We start from the raw sequence: 18,912 nt of genomic DNA on the forward strand, positions 1-18,912 counted from the left end.
AGAGCCTCCCCCTGGAGTCTGGCCTCTGACCTGTAAGGGGTGGGAGCTATCGGAGCTGGCAGCAGGACAGACGTGCATGCAGGTGGGGAGGTGGGATGGGACAGAGCTGTGCTCTGGGAGGTGGGCAGGGAGCACGGTCAGAGATATTCTCTTGGCTGGGAATGACACTGTATCCCAGGCTGCTGGCCCCACAGGAAAGGTCTAGGTTGGAAAAGAGAGTGACTTTGGAGTCAGAAAAACTAGGTTTGAATCCTGGCTGGGTGTTGGTGAGTTTAAGTAACGTTTAAAAGGAGGATGGTAGGGGGGCACCTGGGTGGCTCAGGTCATGATCCCCGGGTCCTGGGATGGAACAAAAAGAGGAGGATGACAGGGCTGGTAAGAAGGGGTGTGCGTGAGCCAGAAGTGGGTGGGGCAGCAGCACAGCCACCACGGTTCACTCTCCGTCTCCTAGTCCTAGGTTTTGCAGCTAACTCAAGGCGCCAGTCTGCTCATTTTAACAGGACACTGGAAGAAGATGGGAATGGGTCCTTGGAGAACGAAAACACCAGGGCAGAGGGTGCAGTTCCATTCCCACAGCCCTGAGGGAGGTAGTCTTCTGGCCCATCCTGGGTCCTGCCTTAGGAGGACCGGGGGTAGGCCTGGTGATACGGTTCCCTGGAAGGGGATGTTCTCTGCTTCCCCCAACATCTAAGATGGGAGCTTTTCTGGTATACAAATGGCAGACAGTTTCTTTCAGTCCTAAGAAAGAAGCATCGCAGAAACAGAAAGAAAAGCAGGAGAAAAATAAGACAAAGAGAAGATGTTTGGGACAAATCCACTCTGATCAGCAAGATGAGCCAAATGGCTCATTTTAAGAACTGTTCATAATGTATTTCAGGCAAGGGAAAATGAAGCCGCCTCTGGTAAGTCTGAAGTAAAGGAAATAGCACAGCCGGCCCCAGCTGCTGCCCTGGAAGTCTCCTTTCTTTGGAAGGCTGCTGCCCAAGGCCTGGCCCTGGGCTTGGACAGAGACACCCTTGGCCAGGGGCCTTCTCCCATCTTCGGGCCCCCAGGGCCAGGAAGTGTGACACCTTTCCAGAAAGGACAGAGTAGGGGAGGACATGGTGATCTTTTACAGTATGTCACACGTTCAGACATATGAGTGACACTGGGGCATGTGTTCCTGTGTCCTCATGGATGGCTGGGAAAACCCATCCGTGAACAGACGACCCTTTAAAGACCACAAGCTTTCTAGATAGGGACAGGATGGGGTCCTACCCGAGATCCAAGAAGAGGCCATGCTCCCTTCTCAGCAATTGCCACCATCTGCCCAACTCAGGGTGTGAGCCAAGGCCTATAGCCACGGCACTCTGAGGTCTGACCCCTGATCCCATGACCCTTCCTGTGCCATGGAGACATGTGGGCATGTACCACTCAGCACCTGCCATCATTTCACAGATCAGGGCCTGCTGAGGGCACACAGGTAGTAAGCCAGAACTCCAAATCCCTTGGCCCTTCTATTGGGTATAAAATGGAATTTCTGAGAACAAATCTGCCTCTTCCAGACCAGGACCTTATGAGGTTTCGATGAGCATTATCACGTCCTCCTGAAGCCTCCAGGTGTCCCTTCTACGAGCTCCTTCTGATCAGAACTACAGGCCAGGAGGTGGGTGTGTACTGGAACAGTCCAGTCAGAACTGCCATAACCGTCTCCCCAAACCCGCTCTTCCCCGGGCCTTCTCACTCACTGGTCAGGCGCCACCCTGCTCCTGGCCATCCTGAGTCAAGAGCTGGAAGCCATGCCTACTTTGCCTCTCCTTTAAATCCCCCAAGTCCACCGCCGTCACCTGCCAGGGCCATGTCACTCTTTGTTCTCCGTACACACATCTGCACACACACACACCTTTCCCACGTCTCTCTGCCTGCTAGACAGATGGCAGGGCCCCCAGCAGAGCTCCCTTTGCACACCCCTGTATTGTACTCAGGAAGCACCTGACCAAATGCTTGGTGAGTAGCTTTCAGCTAGTGCATCTTCAGCATGCATCCCCAACCTGAGCACCCCTGATCACTCATTCACTAGGCTTTCTGCCTTAAAGACGATAGGTCAAGAACTCCCCCTTGCTGCTGACAGTGCTTCCATCTGAATGTCAGTGGATGTTCGGAGAACTTGTATCCTGAAGGGGAAGTAGGGTGACCTTCCACAGCCTAACCACCCCCTGGGAATGAGAGGCGTGGGGAGCAGTGAGAGCAGGAGTGAGGCAGAGGTGGCTCCTGTTCAGTCCAAGGCCGGCAGCCACACCAGAACCCCACACAGAGGGATTCCCAAGATGGGGGTCCTCCCTGGCATGTAAGGGCTTGCAACCGCTTCACCGAATGCCCTTTCCCCTCCTACCCTGGATGCTGACATCTGGCTGCTCTCACCTCCAGTTCCTTCCTCCACTACCTCATTCCTCAGGTGAAGTCCTCACTCCCAGACCTGGAGAATGGTGGAGGTGTGTTGGGGGCCAAGGGCCAACCCCCATATGAACAAGCAAGGTATTTGGCAAAGGCATGCCTTCTGGCCCTTGGGTAGGGTCAAAGGCAATTTCTTCACAGAGCAACTTCTTGAGGAGGCTGAAGATAGAAGACCAGAAGCGACATCCTCACCGGCCCACACCAAAGGCAGCCCTTTGGGAGGGAAGAAAGTACCCTCAAGACTGTGAGGAGAGGCAGCAGTGGCCTCAGGGTGGCCTTTGGGGCTATGCTGGCCTGGCTCAGCTGATGGGGCTCAGCAGCAGAGGCAATGGGGGCAAGACCACTCAGATCCAGTCTGACCCTCAAAGGATGCTGCCTGGTAAAGGGAGGGAGATGGGAACTTTGGGATAAATTTCTGCTTTCTCTTAGGGTTCATGATGGAAAGATGAACACAGTCTGATCCTTTTCATGTTCTCTCAGAAAAGAGACACAGGAGGCTGTGTGAGGGTGACAGCGACTGCTGTCACAAAAGAGGGGAGGCCCCTGGCCCACAAATGGTGGTGTCCATTCGGACCTACGTGAAGTGGGAGGAGTGCCACGGTACGTGACTGTGCTACAATCCCGGTGTGAGATGAGGGAGCTGCCATCTTGGTCTGCTCTGGGCTTGAGTATCAGTTCAGTGCAGGGACCAGTTCTCGAGGGTCCTCCCATGTGGCCTACGGGGAGTCCCAGGATGGTGGAGGATCTAAAGTCCCCAGGAGATGGGAGGAAGCCATCAGGCCTGATGCTCCAGGAAGGGGTCATCCTGTCCATTTTTGTTCACCATCACCCCCTGCCTGGCACACTAGAACCCAGCACCGTACCAGCACATGGAGAAGTGCAGTAAGCTGGGGGCCCTGGTCCAAATAAGACTCGAAGGTAAGCGTAATCACATGTCTGCCCATATTCTCATAGCTGCCACAGGGTGAGGGCTAGATGCACGGTTCCTTTCTTTGGGGAAGACGAAAGGGAGGATGAGAAGAGCTGGCCAAGCAGGGTCCCAGCAGAGGCCATGTGTTGGGGTGCTAGGGAGGGATCTGGTGTGTTAGGTGGAAAGTGATCCGTGGGACTGCTGAATCCCCTTCTAATTTCAAAACATCCTTTTCTACTCTCTTTATCTGGGAAGCCATTCTATATTTTAAAATATCTAGAGATTTGCCAAACATAATTCTTAAAATCAATGGCACACATTTTTCACGTGTTCTGCAGGAGTGTTCATAAATCATCTCCATCCTGGCTTCTCATGGGGGGAGCCACGTTTACTTCCTTCCTCTCTCTCTCCCCTGGTTGAAGCCAGTATTTTGTCTTCACTATTCTTTAGCGCTCCAAGACTGTGACACTCGCTCTAGCCTTCAGTATATTGCTGATTCTACTCAGAGGGACGTGTGCGGGGGAGCCAGAGGAAGAGCCATGAGTGAGGGGTCCTTGCTATCACAGAGTGACTTTCATCTCCCTACCTACCCTCCCCCTGGGGTTCACATGGGGGATCCCAGATGGACACCGCCAGACTAGTCCATGGTCATAACCCAGAAGCAGGGACAGTGCCTGTCCTTTCCTCACTGGCACCAAAGGTGGCATTCCTGGGGCACGCATCAGTCTGCTCTCCAAGTCCTTCAGCTCCCAGTGTGACATGACAAAGGCCACCCCCAAATCTGGGAGGTAACAGAGCTGTTCCCGAGGCCCAGTTCTACAAAAGAGACAGGACAGAAAACCCACATTTGCTGGCTGCGTGCTAGATAATGGACATGTGTCAAGTCACTTAAGCCTCAACGTGATCACTTGCAGGTTATACTCAAGGAAGCCGAGGCTTAGAGCAGTCAAGTAGCTTGATGGAGCCAGGAGTCCAGATAGTGGGGGAGGGGGCGCTGCAGTAGGTGTGGTGGGAGGGCCTGGGAGGCCTGGCAGCTCAACAGCCTGGGCCTTACCTCCCACTCAGCGGGCATGGGCATGTGGCCCGGCAGGCTGCCCCACCACCCTGAGCCTCAGCTACCCCTTCTGTGAAATGGAGAGAAGATGGAGCTCCCAGGAGGCTGGTGTGAGGGTGACAGCAATTGCTGACAAGAGAGAGGAGGCCCCTGGCCCACAAATGGTGGTGTCCTTTCGGACCTAAAGCCATGTCCAGGCACGCTTCCTTTTAGTACTAGGACACTTTTTCCTCTTTTTCAAAAATTTTCTTTTTGGGATCCCTGGGTGGCGCAGCGGTTTGGCACCTGCCTTTGGCCCAGGGCGCGATCCTGGAGACCCGGGATCGAATCCCACGTCAGGCTCCCGGTGCATGGAGCCTGCTTCTCCCTCTGCCTGTGTCTCTGGCTCTGTCTCTGCCTCTGTCTCTCAAGAATAAATAAATAAATAAATTAAAAAAAAAATTTTCTTTTTGGTGGCAGTTTTAACAAAACGCTGATCCACGGCACAGAGCAGCGTACAGCAGATGAGAGCAAGGATGTGCTGTGGGCTCCGTAGTGCAATTAGCATTCTCCTAAACAAACGAGCTTCAACAGAGCTGTAATTAAGCAGGCCTGTAATTAAGTATATGCCCTTTATCATAACGATCATGCTTAAAAATGGCATGATGCATGGAGCTCTGTTATTAATGCTGTAATCCCAAACTGAAGTGCGAGTACATAGAAATCAGTGTGTCAGGCCTGTCACCAGAGTGTTTGTAAAATACATTAAAGAAAAAACCCAGGAAACAATGAGCTCATTCAACTGTTCTTTTTACAATCAGGCACTACAAGTCAAGAGGATTGTGAATGCTTACAGAATCTGCAAGGTTTAAATAAATAAAGCTCTAATCTGCTACTGTATTAATACCACCCCTGATTTTAAAGAAAGAGAAGAGGGGGGTGGATTTCTTTTTTTTCCCCAACTGACCCGAATACCTGACTTTGCTGTTCTTGAGGAAGTAGTTCAATTTGCATGCTGTATTTGTTTGGACATAAAATTGGACTCCTGCTGGCAGAGACAGCCCTGCCACAAATCTGTAGGAATTCTGCTGGCAATGGGATAGGGTTATAGTTCCTGCATCTTTCCTTCGTGTGGGAACTATCATTTTACTTGCCAAGGCGGTCCCCTCAGAGCCCCGCCTTATTTTTCAGACTTCTCCGGGCTCTGCTCAAACCCACCACTGACTAATCCCCACGGGCTCCAGACCCTGGGCCACCCCACTGCCTCCGGATACCCACAGTTGCTCCAAGCTGCCAACCCCTTCCCTCACGGACATCTCAACGAGGAAGCACTCCAATCAACACATGTATTAGTTTCCACATGCTTGATAAAGAGTCTTAAAATCATGTGGCAAAAACATGTGATACTAAAACAAAAAGTCTCCATTACCAGCATCTCAACTGTCATCTGCTTATAGCTGTCATGTGGTGTTATGTGAACTGGAGTCATGGCACCTCGAAAGTACTCACAGAGATAGATGGTGGTGAATGATGTGGCTTTATTGGCAGGTAGTCACTTTCAGAATAAAGTTAAATGCAGCTGGAATGGAGGGAAGCCTTTAACCCTGGCTACCTGCTTGTAAATAATCAGCAACCTGAACCTCTCTTCTCTCCTGTCCCGTGGCTTCAAAAGGCCTTTACAATTTGTGACGGGAAAGATGCCAACAATCTTAAGATCTCAAGGCCTCAAGACCTCAAGGCCATTGCTCAAAACTCATTTGCAAACCAAAACACCAAGCCTGATTTGCTTTCTCAGTGATTTCACTTTGGGGATATTCCTTGGAAGATATTTGTAGATATCTCCAAGACTGTCTGCTCGGTGACATTCCAATTGAGTCCACACCAGGCCAACAACTTTCTTCTGGATCCCCAAAGTAATTTGTTCTGCCAGTTATTCAAAGGCCAGAAAATAGACTTAGCAGCCACAGTAACCTCCCAAGGCTGTCAGTACTGTGGGGAGGAGGGAGTGGGCACCAGAGTCAGACACACATGAGCCCCGGCCTGGCTCAGCCACTTGCTGGCCCTGGGGCTTCGGGCAAGTCACTCACCTGGGTTGGGAATTGCACCTGTCAAGGGATATCCATGGCCGCTCCGTGGCACGAGCGGGCCGAGGGGATGAGCCTGCAGAGGAGTGAGGGCTGAGCACAGCCGAACCTGCGGCAGGCACTCAGCAAGTGGTAGTTACAGGCAATTGGCAGACACCAAGCAGGCACTGCTCCTCAGAGGTGTGATTCAGGCTGGATCCACCCTTGACTTGGGACAAGTGTTTAATCCCTCTGTGCCTCTCTTTCCTCAACTGTAGAAGGAAGGAAATAATCCTACCTGGATTGCTGTGATGTTTAATGGGGGGTAAGAACATAAAGCCCCTGGTCACTCCCTGCTCACTCTCACCATAATCGTGCCCTTCCAAGGAAGTAGACCCTTTCTAGTTTTAACTAGAATAAACAGCAGGTGGAGAGCCAATGAAGGTTTGCTGCTATTAGGAGCAACCACATGCCTCTGGAACACAGCTGTGGCCTAAACAAGCAGTTTAATCCACAGCCAGTCCTGGATGGAGGAAAAGTCTTGATATAGGACAGGACAGGCCTGGCCTCTAGCTGCTCAAGGGTCTGTGTGGCTGGTGGAACATCAGGTACCATCACCTGCTGGCGGGGCCTGGCTGCATGGGCACGAGGGTCTGCCTCCTCTTAGAGGCCCTTCATGGTCTCCTCAAGACTAACATGCAGGCAGGGTCTGACGGACGAGTTTTCAACTTTAGGATGGTGCAAAAGTGATACACACTCAGTAGAAGCCGTACTTCAAATTTTGAATTTTGATCTTTCCCTGAGCTACCGATGAGCCACTGTATGATCCTTTCTCTTGGCACAGGGCAGTGGCAGCTCCTAGGCAGCCAAGTGACCACGAGGGTCGACAGCACATCCAGTGACAGCCATTCTGTCCCCGGATAGCGATCCGGGGGACATACGGGGTTTTTCATTTTCAGTACAGTATTCAGTAGATTACAAGAGACATTCAATATGTTAGCATAAAACAGCTTTTGTTAGGTGATTTTGTTCAACTGTGACTGGTTCTGGGTACGTCTAAGGTAGGCTAGGCTAGGCTAGGCTAGGCTAGGCTATGATGCTTGGTAGGGTAGGTGCAGTAGACGCATTTTCAACCTATGATGGGTTTGTTGGGACATACACCCATAGTGAAAGGAGGAAGATCAGTATATTTTTAAGTTGTATTTTTTACCCCCCTCAACAAAGGAATACACTTCCTAAACAAACAGTTCCAACAGTACAGCTAAGTTAAAGTGAATCCAGAGTCCTGATCCCAGACTTTGCTCAGGGCTAGCCCTGGATGTGGTCTATGCACAGTTCCTGGGGACAGTCCCCAGCCTGTTGCTATGCATGTACAGATGTGTTTGCATATACGGAAGAAATATAGAATTTTGCTTTGTATGTGTCTGTCCTTTTCACAAAAATAGTATCACAGCATAACTGTTCTGCAATTTGCTTTTTTTTTTTTTCCAGTAACTATCAGAGAGTTCCCTGTTGGTAGCTATAGATGTATCTCAATATTTTTAACAGCTGAACAGAAGTAAGAGTAGAGAGACAACCAATGGCCAGCTGATAAGGAGCCCTGTCTGCCATTTTAAGTAGCCTGTGAGCCATGGTTTTTGAGCTGGAGAGAGACATGTTCATGTTTATATTTTAGGAATGGCTCCCTGGCTGTGGAGAGAAGCATGGATTAGAGGGAGTGAGGCTGGAGGCAGGACCACCAGCGAGGAGGTTCTGGTAGTCAATCAGGTGAGGGATGCTGGTGGTGGTGTTGAGGACTGTGACAGTAAGAATGGAGAAGAGGGGACAGATTGAGGGGTATTTAGATGTACGTGGCAAGTGGTTGCGGTAGTGGAAGGGGGAGGAGCAGAGGGAAGAGGCAAGGGTGAGTATGAGATTCTGGCTTAACCATCGAGAGAACGGAGGCTGGGGGAGAAGTGTGGGGTAAGCCGGTGGGGTCCCTTGGCTATGTTGGGTTTGAGGGGCTTGTGAGACATCCCAGAGGAGACAGATACTAGTTAACATGGTTGGGACATTTTGAGCAAAATGCACAATTAGTTGGTAAGGACCACCTGAATGGAAATACAGAAGTGAGGTGGCCTGGGAGGATTTGGGGCTTCCAGCCTGCTAGTGATGGAGGCATGAGAGAAGGTGAGCAGCTCTGGGAAGAACACGTGATGAGAAGAGAGCAGGCCCAGGACAGGGTGATGAGGAATGTTAACATCTGATGCTCGTGCTGAGGAAGAGAAGTCAGCCAAACGACGGGAAGAAGATTCAAGCATGCTCTGTGATGCTGGATCAATACTGGAGGTGTTGGTATAAGCTTGGTTTTAACAAGCAGATATAGATACATGAACACACAGGTATGTATGTGTTCACACACACACACACTTATATGCATGTGTACACCCACATATACAAATGGTCATAGATTTCTATCTATCTGCTGATGGCCCAGAAGCCATGAGCACACCTAGTGTCCAAATTTGTGGGTTCTAGTATTCTCCTCTGAAAGAAACAAGGGCTTTTTACAGAAATGGCTGATGGGGGGACAGGCAGGGAAGGAACAAGCCTGGGACATGTTGTTGCACCATAAAGTAAGACATCCTCAAAGAATCCTCAAAGAATACTGGGAACTCAGCAGAAGTACCCAGGAGCCAACTCGAAGGGGCACCCACTAGCTAATATGGAACAAATTGAGTGTCCAAATAAATAATGACAATAATGAATTAGAATCAGCCTCCCCTCCCCTCCCAGTCCACACCAACATGCATACACCTGGGATAAGGGGAAGCTCTTCCTTAAAATAAAATGCCAATACATATTGAAGGAATGATGGACTTATAAAAATCAATGGGTAATTTGATGAGGAATGAACTATTTCCATAGTCCCGAAGTGTTTCCCACTAAAGACCTTATTAATTACAAAAAAGGAAATAGTAACTTTATGGTAAGGAAACCTGGCAAGCAGCACAGTAAGCAGGTGACCCCAGCTGGGTCATGCCAACAGCACAAACTTCCAGATAGGATGTGTGTAGGACACAGTTAACAGCTGACACAGTGACCGTGACGAGGAAGAGAGCTGGCCTTGAGGCTCATGGGCCTGTCAGCACTTGCAGCTCTGTGTCTTCATGTGAGGGTGAGGGGCTGGGCTAGACTCAGCTGGTGCTGATTGGTGACTTTCTTTTCTTAAAGATTTATTTATTTTAGAAGAAAGAGAGAGAGAGCTTAAGCAGGGGTTAGGGCAGAGCGGAAGGCAGAGAATCTCCAGCAGACTGCCTGCTGAGTGAGGAGCCCAACACAACACGGGGGTTGATCCCAGGACCACAGATTATGACCAGAGCCCAAGTCAAGAGTCAGATGCTTAACCGACTGAGCCACCCAGGAACCCCCTGATCTATGACTTTCAAAAACTGCCTGCTGCTGCCTGCTGTTCCTCCCCCAGGAGGTTCTGATTTCCTTGGTCTGAGCCATGGCCCCAGGCATCAGTAGCTTTTCAAGGCTCCCAGAGGATTCTCAGGTGTGATTAGGTTAGAGTAGCCCTGGGCTAGGTGAGGTCTAAAATCCCTCCTAGCTGGACATTTTTCTGTCTCAGAACCCTCGTATTAAGTATGTGCTGGTGGGGCACACAGGTGGCTCAGTGGTTGAGCGTCTGCCTTCGGCTCAGGGTGTGATCCCAGGTTCTGGGATCGAGTCCCACATCGGGCTTCCCTCGGGAAACCTGCTTCTCTATCTGCCTGTGTTTCTGCCTCTGTGTCTCGCATGAATAAATAAATAAAATCTTAAAAATGTACTGGTGATCTGACACCTTTGTGAAGCCCCAGAGATGCAATTTCCAAACCCATCGTAGGTAACAGCTGGTTTCTAGCTGACTTCTTTAGCCCTCCTATGGGTTCTACTCATAAAACCTTCTGAGAAGCAACAATCACAAAGGGTAATAGTAGGTTCTGGTCAGATGCCTCCCTGTCTTGGCGTCAAGGAGCAGGGAGAGAACGGGTCCCAGGCTTCTGTATGTCTGAAGCCAGTCCTGACCCACCACCTCCTGGAGAGGGCCGCAGCGGGGTGTGTCTGGGGGAAGAGGGGCATGCCAGGGTGTGTAAACCTCCGAATGGCCCTGTGAGGTGTTGCCACAGCCACTATGAAGTGCAGAAGGGAAGGGACCTGTTGGGGCCACAATGCTGGCAAGTGACAGAGCTGGTGTAGAGAGGGAGATATTCCAGGTCCACTGCCTTCCCACTGTGTGGAGGATGAGGTGGCGATGCCTTCCTCCAAGGAATGAAAAGGTCCTCTACAGATGGCAGCAGAAAAGCCTAACTGAGAAGAGTGAGAAAGCGGATGGAAGGTGTGTGGAGAGGGAAGGTGTCTGGGAGCCACCACCTGCAGCATTTCTGGGCACTCTCCCAGGAACATGCTCATGGCCAGGACAAATACACCCGCTTCAGAGGTCTCGGCAATTCATTTTCTTATTTCCTTTTCTTCCTTCCTTCCTTTCTTTCATTCAAGATTTTATTTGAGACAGAGAGAGAACAAGTAAGGGGAGGGGCAGAGGGAAAAGCATACTCCCCCCTGAGCAGGGAGCCCAATGCAGGGTTCAATCCCAGGACCCTGGGATCACGACCTGAGCTGAAGGCAGACACTTCATTGACTGAGCCACCCAGACACCCGGCAGTTCATTTTCAAATGTCATAATTCCATAACCAGCAAATAAGCTTTTAATTGTCTAACTGCTCAAGTACTTTATCAATAGGATGGTAGCCTTGAGTATCACCCAAACGGGAACAGCAGAACCTTATTATACATTTTATTTAAGATTTGAAGACAGACTGCTTACCAGCTAAAGAAAAATGGTACAAAAAAAAAAAAAAAAGAAAGAAAAATGGTACAAAACATAACAGCACAGAGTTCTTCTGACCTTGACCAGTGGGATCAAATTCCCCAGGACCCCCAGGGTGGCTCAGCGGTTTAGCACTGCCTTCAGCCCAGGGCGTGATCCTGGAGACCCAGGATCAAGTCCCACATCAGGCTCCCTGCATGGAGCCTGCTTCTCCCTCTGCCTCTCTCTCTCTCTCTCTCCGTCTCTCATGAATGAATAAATAAAATCTTTAAAAAAAAAAAATTCCCCAGGACCTGGACCTGGTCATCCCCCCAGTGCATAAGAGAAGCTTAGACAAGAGTCTTGGAGCTAAGGAGGGGGGGCGGCCACCAGAGGCTGCCTGAGCCGGCCCCAGGCTTCAGCCTCTCTGTGCTGCCAAGCGGTTCCAAGAGACCAGGTACAGTGATAGGCAGGTAAAGACCAAATAAAACGGGACCTCCAAGAGAAGTCTGACAGCAATCTAAACCCAACTTATGTTTGTGTAAGACTGCGTTGCTCGTGTGCATTCAAACGAGGTCATAACTTAACAATTCAACTTAATTTGAAGAGGAAAAAAAGGCATTTTTATGTCTTGTATTTTTCTTGATTTTACAGAAGGCTGAAATACTGAACTTCCTGGTTCAAAGCCAAAGGCCTAGCCATTGTTCCCCTCATGTAGCTGGACCTGTAAGATCCACCTAAGATCTGGTTGAGGTGGGCAGGTGCTGCCGATCCCCATGGCTGGGCATAGAATGCCTCAGGCCTGGAGTTGGGGCAGGGCAGAGGAGCACACACACTGGACCTCCACAGCAGGGCGTTTCCAAACTGCATCGTTTTCAAGAAACTCTGCTCTGGGAAATAGCTTCTCTCACAAGCAGCCTATCACCTTGTGAGAGTGGACACAGCTCCAGTGGACAAGCTCTCTGGACCACAGTGATGCGAAGAGAAAGTTCCGAGACAGAACTGATGCCTGAATGGACACCCACCTTGATTTGGAAATACTGGAGAGCACGTGGTCTCACTTGCTGCGTCTGTGAAGCACAATGTCATAAATTACCCAGATCTCAGATTTAATATTAACCTTTAAAGGGCATGTCACAAAAATGTATTCTCTAAATATTGGTTGTTAGTTCACTTTGTAAGACTGTCGTGGAGAAGAGGTGTGAGGCTGCTACCCTTCTCTGACTGCACCTGTCACGGGCACCTCCTGCCACCTGACAGTAATTCCAACTGAACTCAGCAGCCCCACGAACGAACAATTCAGCCATCCACGCGAACCACAGCCCAACGAGCTCAGCCTCAAGATTTAATAATAGAGCCTGCGAATATTACTCTAATTTCTAGAGCTGATGAACTTTCAGAGGCAACGCGAGTTCAAATAACAAGCACACACATGACAAAGAACTTGAATCCGAGGTTCTTTGAACTATCCGGTCTAATAAGCACTTGTTCCTTCCTGACAATGGGCATGTACAAGAGGAATCTAAATAATAATTGCTGTAATTATCGTGAAAAATATGCAGAGATTAACGGTGATTATGAAAATCTGTATAATTGTTCTCTGAAATTGTCGCCTGATCAAGTGGTATCTTGAGATGGCCGCTGCCAGAGAACTTTCAACACCGAACAACATGTGGGCACAGAAATGTGACATTTTGGCTTTCTCCCTGTAAAATATTACCCTGTGTTTACGAAGTTGGTTTTCATCATTTCCAAGACCCTGGCCTGCATTTTAACTCTTCGTACCAGGGCTCTGCAGAGGTTCCTAAGACACCCTTAATGGGATGCGTATGTCATTGTGGTTCAAAGCCCCACGTTCAACTTGTTATTTATTCAAATAATTAATTACTCTTGTATCCATCGAGCAGTTTGTCATGACACATTAATGACTTGATAGACTTCTATGAACTGGTGAACACAGAACAGCAGAGCGTTTTTATCGCCATTTAATTTTAAAACGATCCTGTGTGAAATTATCTAGTCGTGAGTGATGGGAGCATAAAGAACAGACTCAGCAAAGCCCCTTTTGGATCATTGCTTTATTAATGGTAACGTCAGGGAAATGAAAAATGCTAACATTGTCATATTCCGCTGCTGGGCGGAGACGGATGGCTGGGGGACCGGGCGGGGGCTCCCAGCGCTCACTGCCAAGAGCACGAAGCCCCTCCAGGCGCCGGGCCGGCGGGACCCAGCCTCATGCACCCACAGGCTCTGCGAAACCACCTCCGTGCCCGGCTTCCTTTCCAGTTTATGGCTCTCAACATCTATTACTTTGCGTGTGTGGTCTTTTTTTTTTTCCTTCACTTGAATTTTCCACTAGTGATATAAAGCACTCTCACGAAAACATTTCACTTTATTGCTTTGAACATTAAACGTTATTAATCCAATAGAAAAACGTTAAAGATATTGCTGTCACCTTTAAATGTGAAATGATATTAGGCGCTAAAAAAACGCTGGGTTAGTAGAAAAGATGTTCCCTTAGTTTTCCTTTCAAGTCTTGAGATAACCGTTTTGGGTTGATGATAAAATAATATTTCTACATGGCTCACAGCACAACATCTGCTTCAAAGACACTTCCTTTTCAGCTATTCTTTTTTTTTTTTTATAGCGAAAATTGTTTCTCAATTGTTTTAATTACAAACTTGGGAATCTATGCAAACTACTTCCCAGCAGTGTGATTCAAAGACAATAGACAGCAATCCCTGAAGGGCCACGGAGCCAGCCAGCGGGCAGAGGGGGCTCTCTGCCGGCCACGTGCTCGCTCCGCTGGGTACACAACAGAAGAGGCGGCAACACATTGTTCCCGCCCTTTGCTGAGAGAGAAGAAAGGGTGGATGGATCTCTCTTCCCTCACAAGCTTCCTGCTTCTGTTTCTGATCCCAAAGAATAGCTCTGCCACCCACCTGGATGTCTAATCCTGGGGCCTGGGACAACAGGGGCTTGTTTTCATCCCTCGCACCTGCCATCAGTCCTTTAAATCCCGAAGAGGGTGGTGATGGTGGCGGTGGCAGCTCACAGTTAATTAAACTCCTACTCTGTGCCAAGCCCTGGTCTAGGTGCTTTCTGTCTACTGACAGATTTCTCAGGACAATGCTGGGTTACGTATTGTTATTCATTATTGTCATCAAACCCCCCACCTCTCAATTTCACAGAGAACATTCAGGCTAAGAGCAGTTAAGCAACCTGCCCAGGAGCTCACGGCCAGCAAGATGCAGAGGTGGATCTGAACCCAGGGAGCTGCCTCTTCCCCACAACACTACCGAGCCTCTTAATTCTCTCTGTAGCATTCTCTCCACAGCTCTGCACTTGTGGGATGCCCACCCCTATGGCTCTGACATCAGCTGCTCCATAACTCTATTCTCCTACAGAAGGGGATTTGGAAAGGAATGGGGCAAAGCAGCTGCTTCCACAGTAGATAGAAGTACAAAAATAGTTTGGGGCATAAGACCGGCACATCTATCTATCTGGTGTGAGCTGAGATGGGGTGTCAGAATTCTGAGGATAAACAAATCAAAGGATCTGAGAAGGTCCAAGCCAGCAATTTAGTTTCATGGAAATGCTTAGTTTAGTTCAGTTCTGTGGAATGCTTTCCTTTTCCAGGTGGAGATACTTGGGTCTGGGTGCTCATGACTTCCACACAGACATGTCCAACAAGGCAGCAGCAAAGTGGGAGCTCAAGCCCTGGTTGCCTGAGACTCCAGGCTGCCTCCACCCAAGACCTGCCATCTTATGCAGTAAGCGCTGGTCCCCGCATGGGAGCACAGCCTCATTTTGCCCCATCAGCAGAGTCCGAGCAGAGCAAGCAAATGTAGCTAGGTGGGGATCTGCAAGTTCAGAGACTAAGGGTCACAGATTCATGTGGGAGACTGCTAAGGGGCCTCTCAAAGAGACAGAAATCTTCCAGAGCAGCTGAGACAGGTATAGGAGACAACAGATGCCACAGGCAGGAAGAACAGTGGTTTTAAGTAGGAGCCCCAAATGTAAAGTCCAGGCAGATAACCCAAACTGCAGGAGACACTGCTTCTCAGCCAGAGAAACTCCACTGTGAAGCCAGCCCATGGAAAAGAAGCTCTGACCATAGGAAGCCTCTGTCTGGAGAGCAGTCACATCCCTAGAGATGACAAGTGGCATCTCTGTGGGAGAGGTGCTAGTCCAGACAAGTGAGGGAGATAAGGCAGGCGCTGGTAAGCTTGGCTTCTGTTAGTACTTTAGAGATGGGTGTCTTCAAAGCTGGTGCCCCCACTCTAGAGACACATCCTTTCTCTCCAAACCACAGGTCCTTAAACTTCCAAGTGTGTCAGAATGGTCTGGGATGCTCATTAAAAATGCAAGTCCCGGGCAGCCCCGGTGGCGCAGCGGTTTAGCGCCGCCTGCAGCCCAGGGAGTGATCCTGGAGACCCAGGATGGAGTCCCACGTCGGGCTCCCAGCATGAAAGCCTGCTTCTGTCTCTGCCTCTCTCTCTCTCCTCCCTATACATTCTCATGAATAAATTAAAAAAATCTTTAAAAAAAATGCAAATCCCTAGCTTCAAACCTCCAGACTTTGACTCAGGAACTCTGGGACACCATGAGAAGCTCAACTCTGTGCCTGGAGCCAGAGGGTGCTTCAGTGAGGTCTTGTGGGCACAGTTCTGTGAAGCTTTTATCCACACACACGACTCTTTGTTGCCTGTAAGGACCAACTGTGGCATGGGCAGGCAGTACCGTAGTACCGGTCACAGCTGTCACTTGGTGAAAGGCTTGGACTTAGTGCTAGACACTGTGCTAGACCACATCACAACCCAGAGAGGCAAATGGGGTCACTGTCTCGTGGCCATGAGAGGCAAGGGAGTCATGCTTCCAGGTCAAAGGGAGGCCAGCAGTGTTCCACTTAGAAGGCCAGGTTCTTATACACTCCAAGGTAATTTAAGACAAGATATCAAGAAGTAGCAGGGCCAAAGCACAACCAGGTACTCCACTAAGTAATTATTTATCACTTGTTAGGAGACCTGACCACGGGTTTCTCTTTGTTTATATATTTGATATTTTGCAGACTGAACCTCTAAAACTCATAAGATGTTAGGAACCCAGGGAGGTCCTTGGTCTGTCTCTGCATCTGCAGTGAATTTCCTGAGCACTCAGGGTTTCTATGGCTTTTACCTTCAATTGTAGGAAAAAAAAGGTAACATTCAGATAGCTTGAGACTGTCTTTTCTGGAATCCAGACAGAAGGCTTTCTTTTTCCCTCTCTCTCTATACCTAACTCAAATTGAGCTCTTCATATTTTGAAGCTAAGGAACATATTTCTAATGTGGGCTCGATTCTTGAGTTTCCTTCTTAAACCTTTCTGGGCGTCCCCGAGTAATGACTTCCAGCCACTTGAAAATCTGCCCTGAATTTTTCAAAGGGACCCTTTGGTCAGAACAAAGTATGAGAAGATACATTTCAGTGGAACCTAACAGCTTCTTAAAAAGACACACGTCAGTAATTTCTCCACTATGACAGTTTAGGAGCTGCAGCCCTGCGGAGGAGGAACTATAGGGAGGAATTGGGGATGCCTAACAGGAAAGCAGGGGCCTGTCCTTAAAAATACTTTCTGTAAAGCCCCAGGAAAGCGGAAATGTTACGTGAATTTAAAAACCAAAAACCAGGAGGGGAAACAGAAACCATGAGGGTTGGCAAAGCTAGGGGTCTGCATGGAGTGAGGGCCTCAGCCCAGGGGAGGAGTAGCCAAGAGAAGAGGGAATTCAGACTCTCAGAGTTTTAAGACTTACCCGGTGACCACATGCAGCGCCTTTTGACTTCCTTTTGGGATTGACTGCACACCCATTAACTCCTTTTATCCTAGTTTCTACCCTCTGCCAGTGAGGGCACTGTTCCAGTGTCACCATGACGACACCGGAGCTCAGAGAGGTATATGGGCTTGCTCAATGTGGCTCAGTGGGCCCGTAATGGAACTGGGTGTTGGATATGGGCCTCCTGACTGCGGTGTAATCATTTATTGGGTCAGTGGAAAAACCACTTGGGCAGAGGTCTGGAAAGGACCCCAGATCCCAAAGTCAAAGGCTGCCTCTCCATGAGAGAATATTCAAGGCTGCTGGTCTGGGGGCTCTGGGGGCTTCAGAGGGCAAGGGGGTATTAATAGTTTGCTCAGTCTTTATTAAGAACAAGTTTGCAAGTGGTCTTCAACAGACACCCCCTGAAACCACACCTCTTTTTTGGCTTTTTATTGTTTTGGTTTTGGTGGAGAGGGGGCCCCAATCGGTGGTACTCTCGGCTCCATTCCGTCCAGGCTGTTGGACAAACACCAGACTGTGACTTCATTTTCACCTGAGGTTGAGAAAACATGAGGTGGCTTTCAATGCTGCGCCTGTAAAATCCCACGTGGCTGGGAGTAGGGGTGCTGCTCCAGCACGCCTTTTTCCCATCTGTAGGATGAGATGCGACACTCCTGTAATCTCCATGAAGTCCCCACCACCCAGGGCTACCTAAGGTTGGATAAAATATGGAGAAGGCAAAGTATGGGGAGCCATGTGCTTACTCCTGAAGTGGGCTCTCCCTGCTGGTACCTGAGGACACATTTGTAGTGTCTACTGTTGGTGGAAATCCTGAAGGTCACGACATGTAATAATTTGTCATTTTGCTAAAGCAAAAACTGCAATTCCACGTGTGGGGAGTCTGGCCAGTAAGTCAGCCCAACACATGCCTGGCACCTGAATTCAGCCCAACTGGGCTACCCACCACTTCTCTCCTGCAAAAGCATTAACTTTCTTGAAACGACTATTTCTTATTTTGTAAGACTGATGCCACCAAGGAAGAAGGGGAGATTGAGAGAGGTAGAAGAAAATGAAGGGGTGTGAGCAGAGTGTGGACTGCTGACTGCAAGCCGTGCGCTGGCAGTATGGAAGGAGGGGCGGGGACCTGGGATGGTCTGGCTTCTGGACCTGGTGGCTGGACGGCACTGGCCATCCGTGTTGGTGAACCTGGCCTCCGCTAGAAGCAACAGCCTTCTCAGATGGAGGCAAGGCGGCCCCAACAGAGGGCCTGATCTCCTTCCTCCCTAGTTCTGAAGCTGTCTTCACTTTCAGCCAGGTTCTTGCCAACGTTCTGAACATCCTGAGGTGGGGCGGGGGGTAGCGCAGGCAGGGGTAAAAATGGGAACCTCAGCCAAGCACACTTTATAGCCTGATTAGAAAAAACTTGGGTCTTGGCTCAAATCTTTTTGACATAAACAGAACTCCCAGTTAAAAATTATTAACAGTGATGTAATATATGGAAGAATTTATTTTAGTGACAAAATTTATTTAAATAACTTTATAAGTGACATCAGTTTTTATTTATAGAATCATTAGTTCTAAAGGTTCACCCAAATGGTTCACTTTTATGTTCCTACATTTCGTGCAGGGAATTATGCGCTAAAGAGCTGTTTCTAAATTTCGGCACTTGGGAACATCTTGGGGAATCATCCTGTGAAAACATTTATGGTCTAATTATTGTGTTAGGAAGAGACATTCAAGATGACCTATCAAAGTTTATTGTTCTAGAATCACCCATGACAGCAAAACCATAACAGAATGCATTAGAGTCTCAAAAATGCTCTATACCCCAATTATTCAGTGGGGTCT

The 18,912-nt window shown here is 49.1% G+C and overlaps 1 protein-coding gene across 11 annotated transcripts in view; it reads right to left on the bottom strand.

Moving 5' to 3' along the window:
* The window catches only part of MVB12B (multivesicular body subunit 12B), a 187,366-nt gene that overhangs the window by 25,224 nt on the left and 143,230 nt on the right, over positions 1 to 18,912 (bottom strand). Inside the window, exon 9 of one of the 11 annotated variants that reach the window (XM_072748595.1) lies at positions 13,907 to 17,617. The exons of the other annotated variants lie outside the window; for them this stretch is intronic. Coding sequence (XP_072604696.1) covers positions 17,514 to 17,617 — 104 coding nt within the window. The 3' untranslated portion in view covers positions 13,907 to 17,513. Of the gene's footprint in view, positions 1 to 13,906; positions 17,618 to 18,912 lie in introns of those variants that run through there. 11 annotated transcript variants of the gene reach the window in all.

The sequence above is a fragment of the Vulpes vulpes genome, chromosome 2 (assembly GCF_048418805.1).
Source record: "Vulpes vulpes isolate BD-2025 chromosome 2, VulVul3, whole genome shotgun sequence".
Classification (NCBI taxonomy): Eukaryota; Metazoa; Chordata; class Mammalia; order Carnivora; family Canidae; genus Vulpes; species Vulpes vulpes.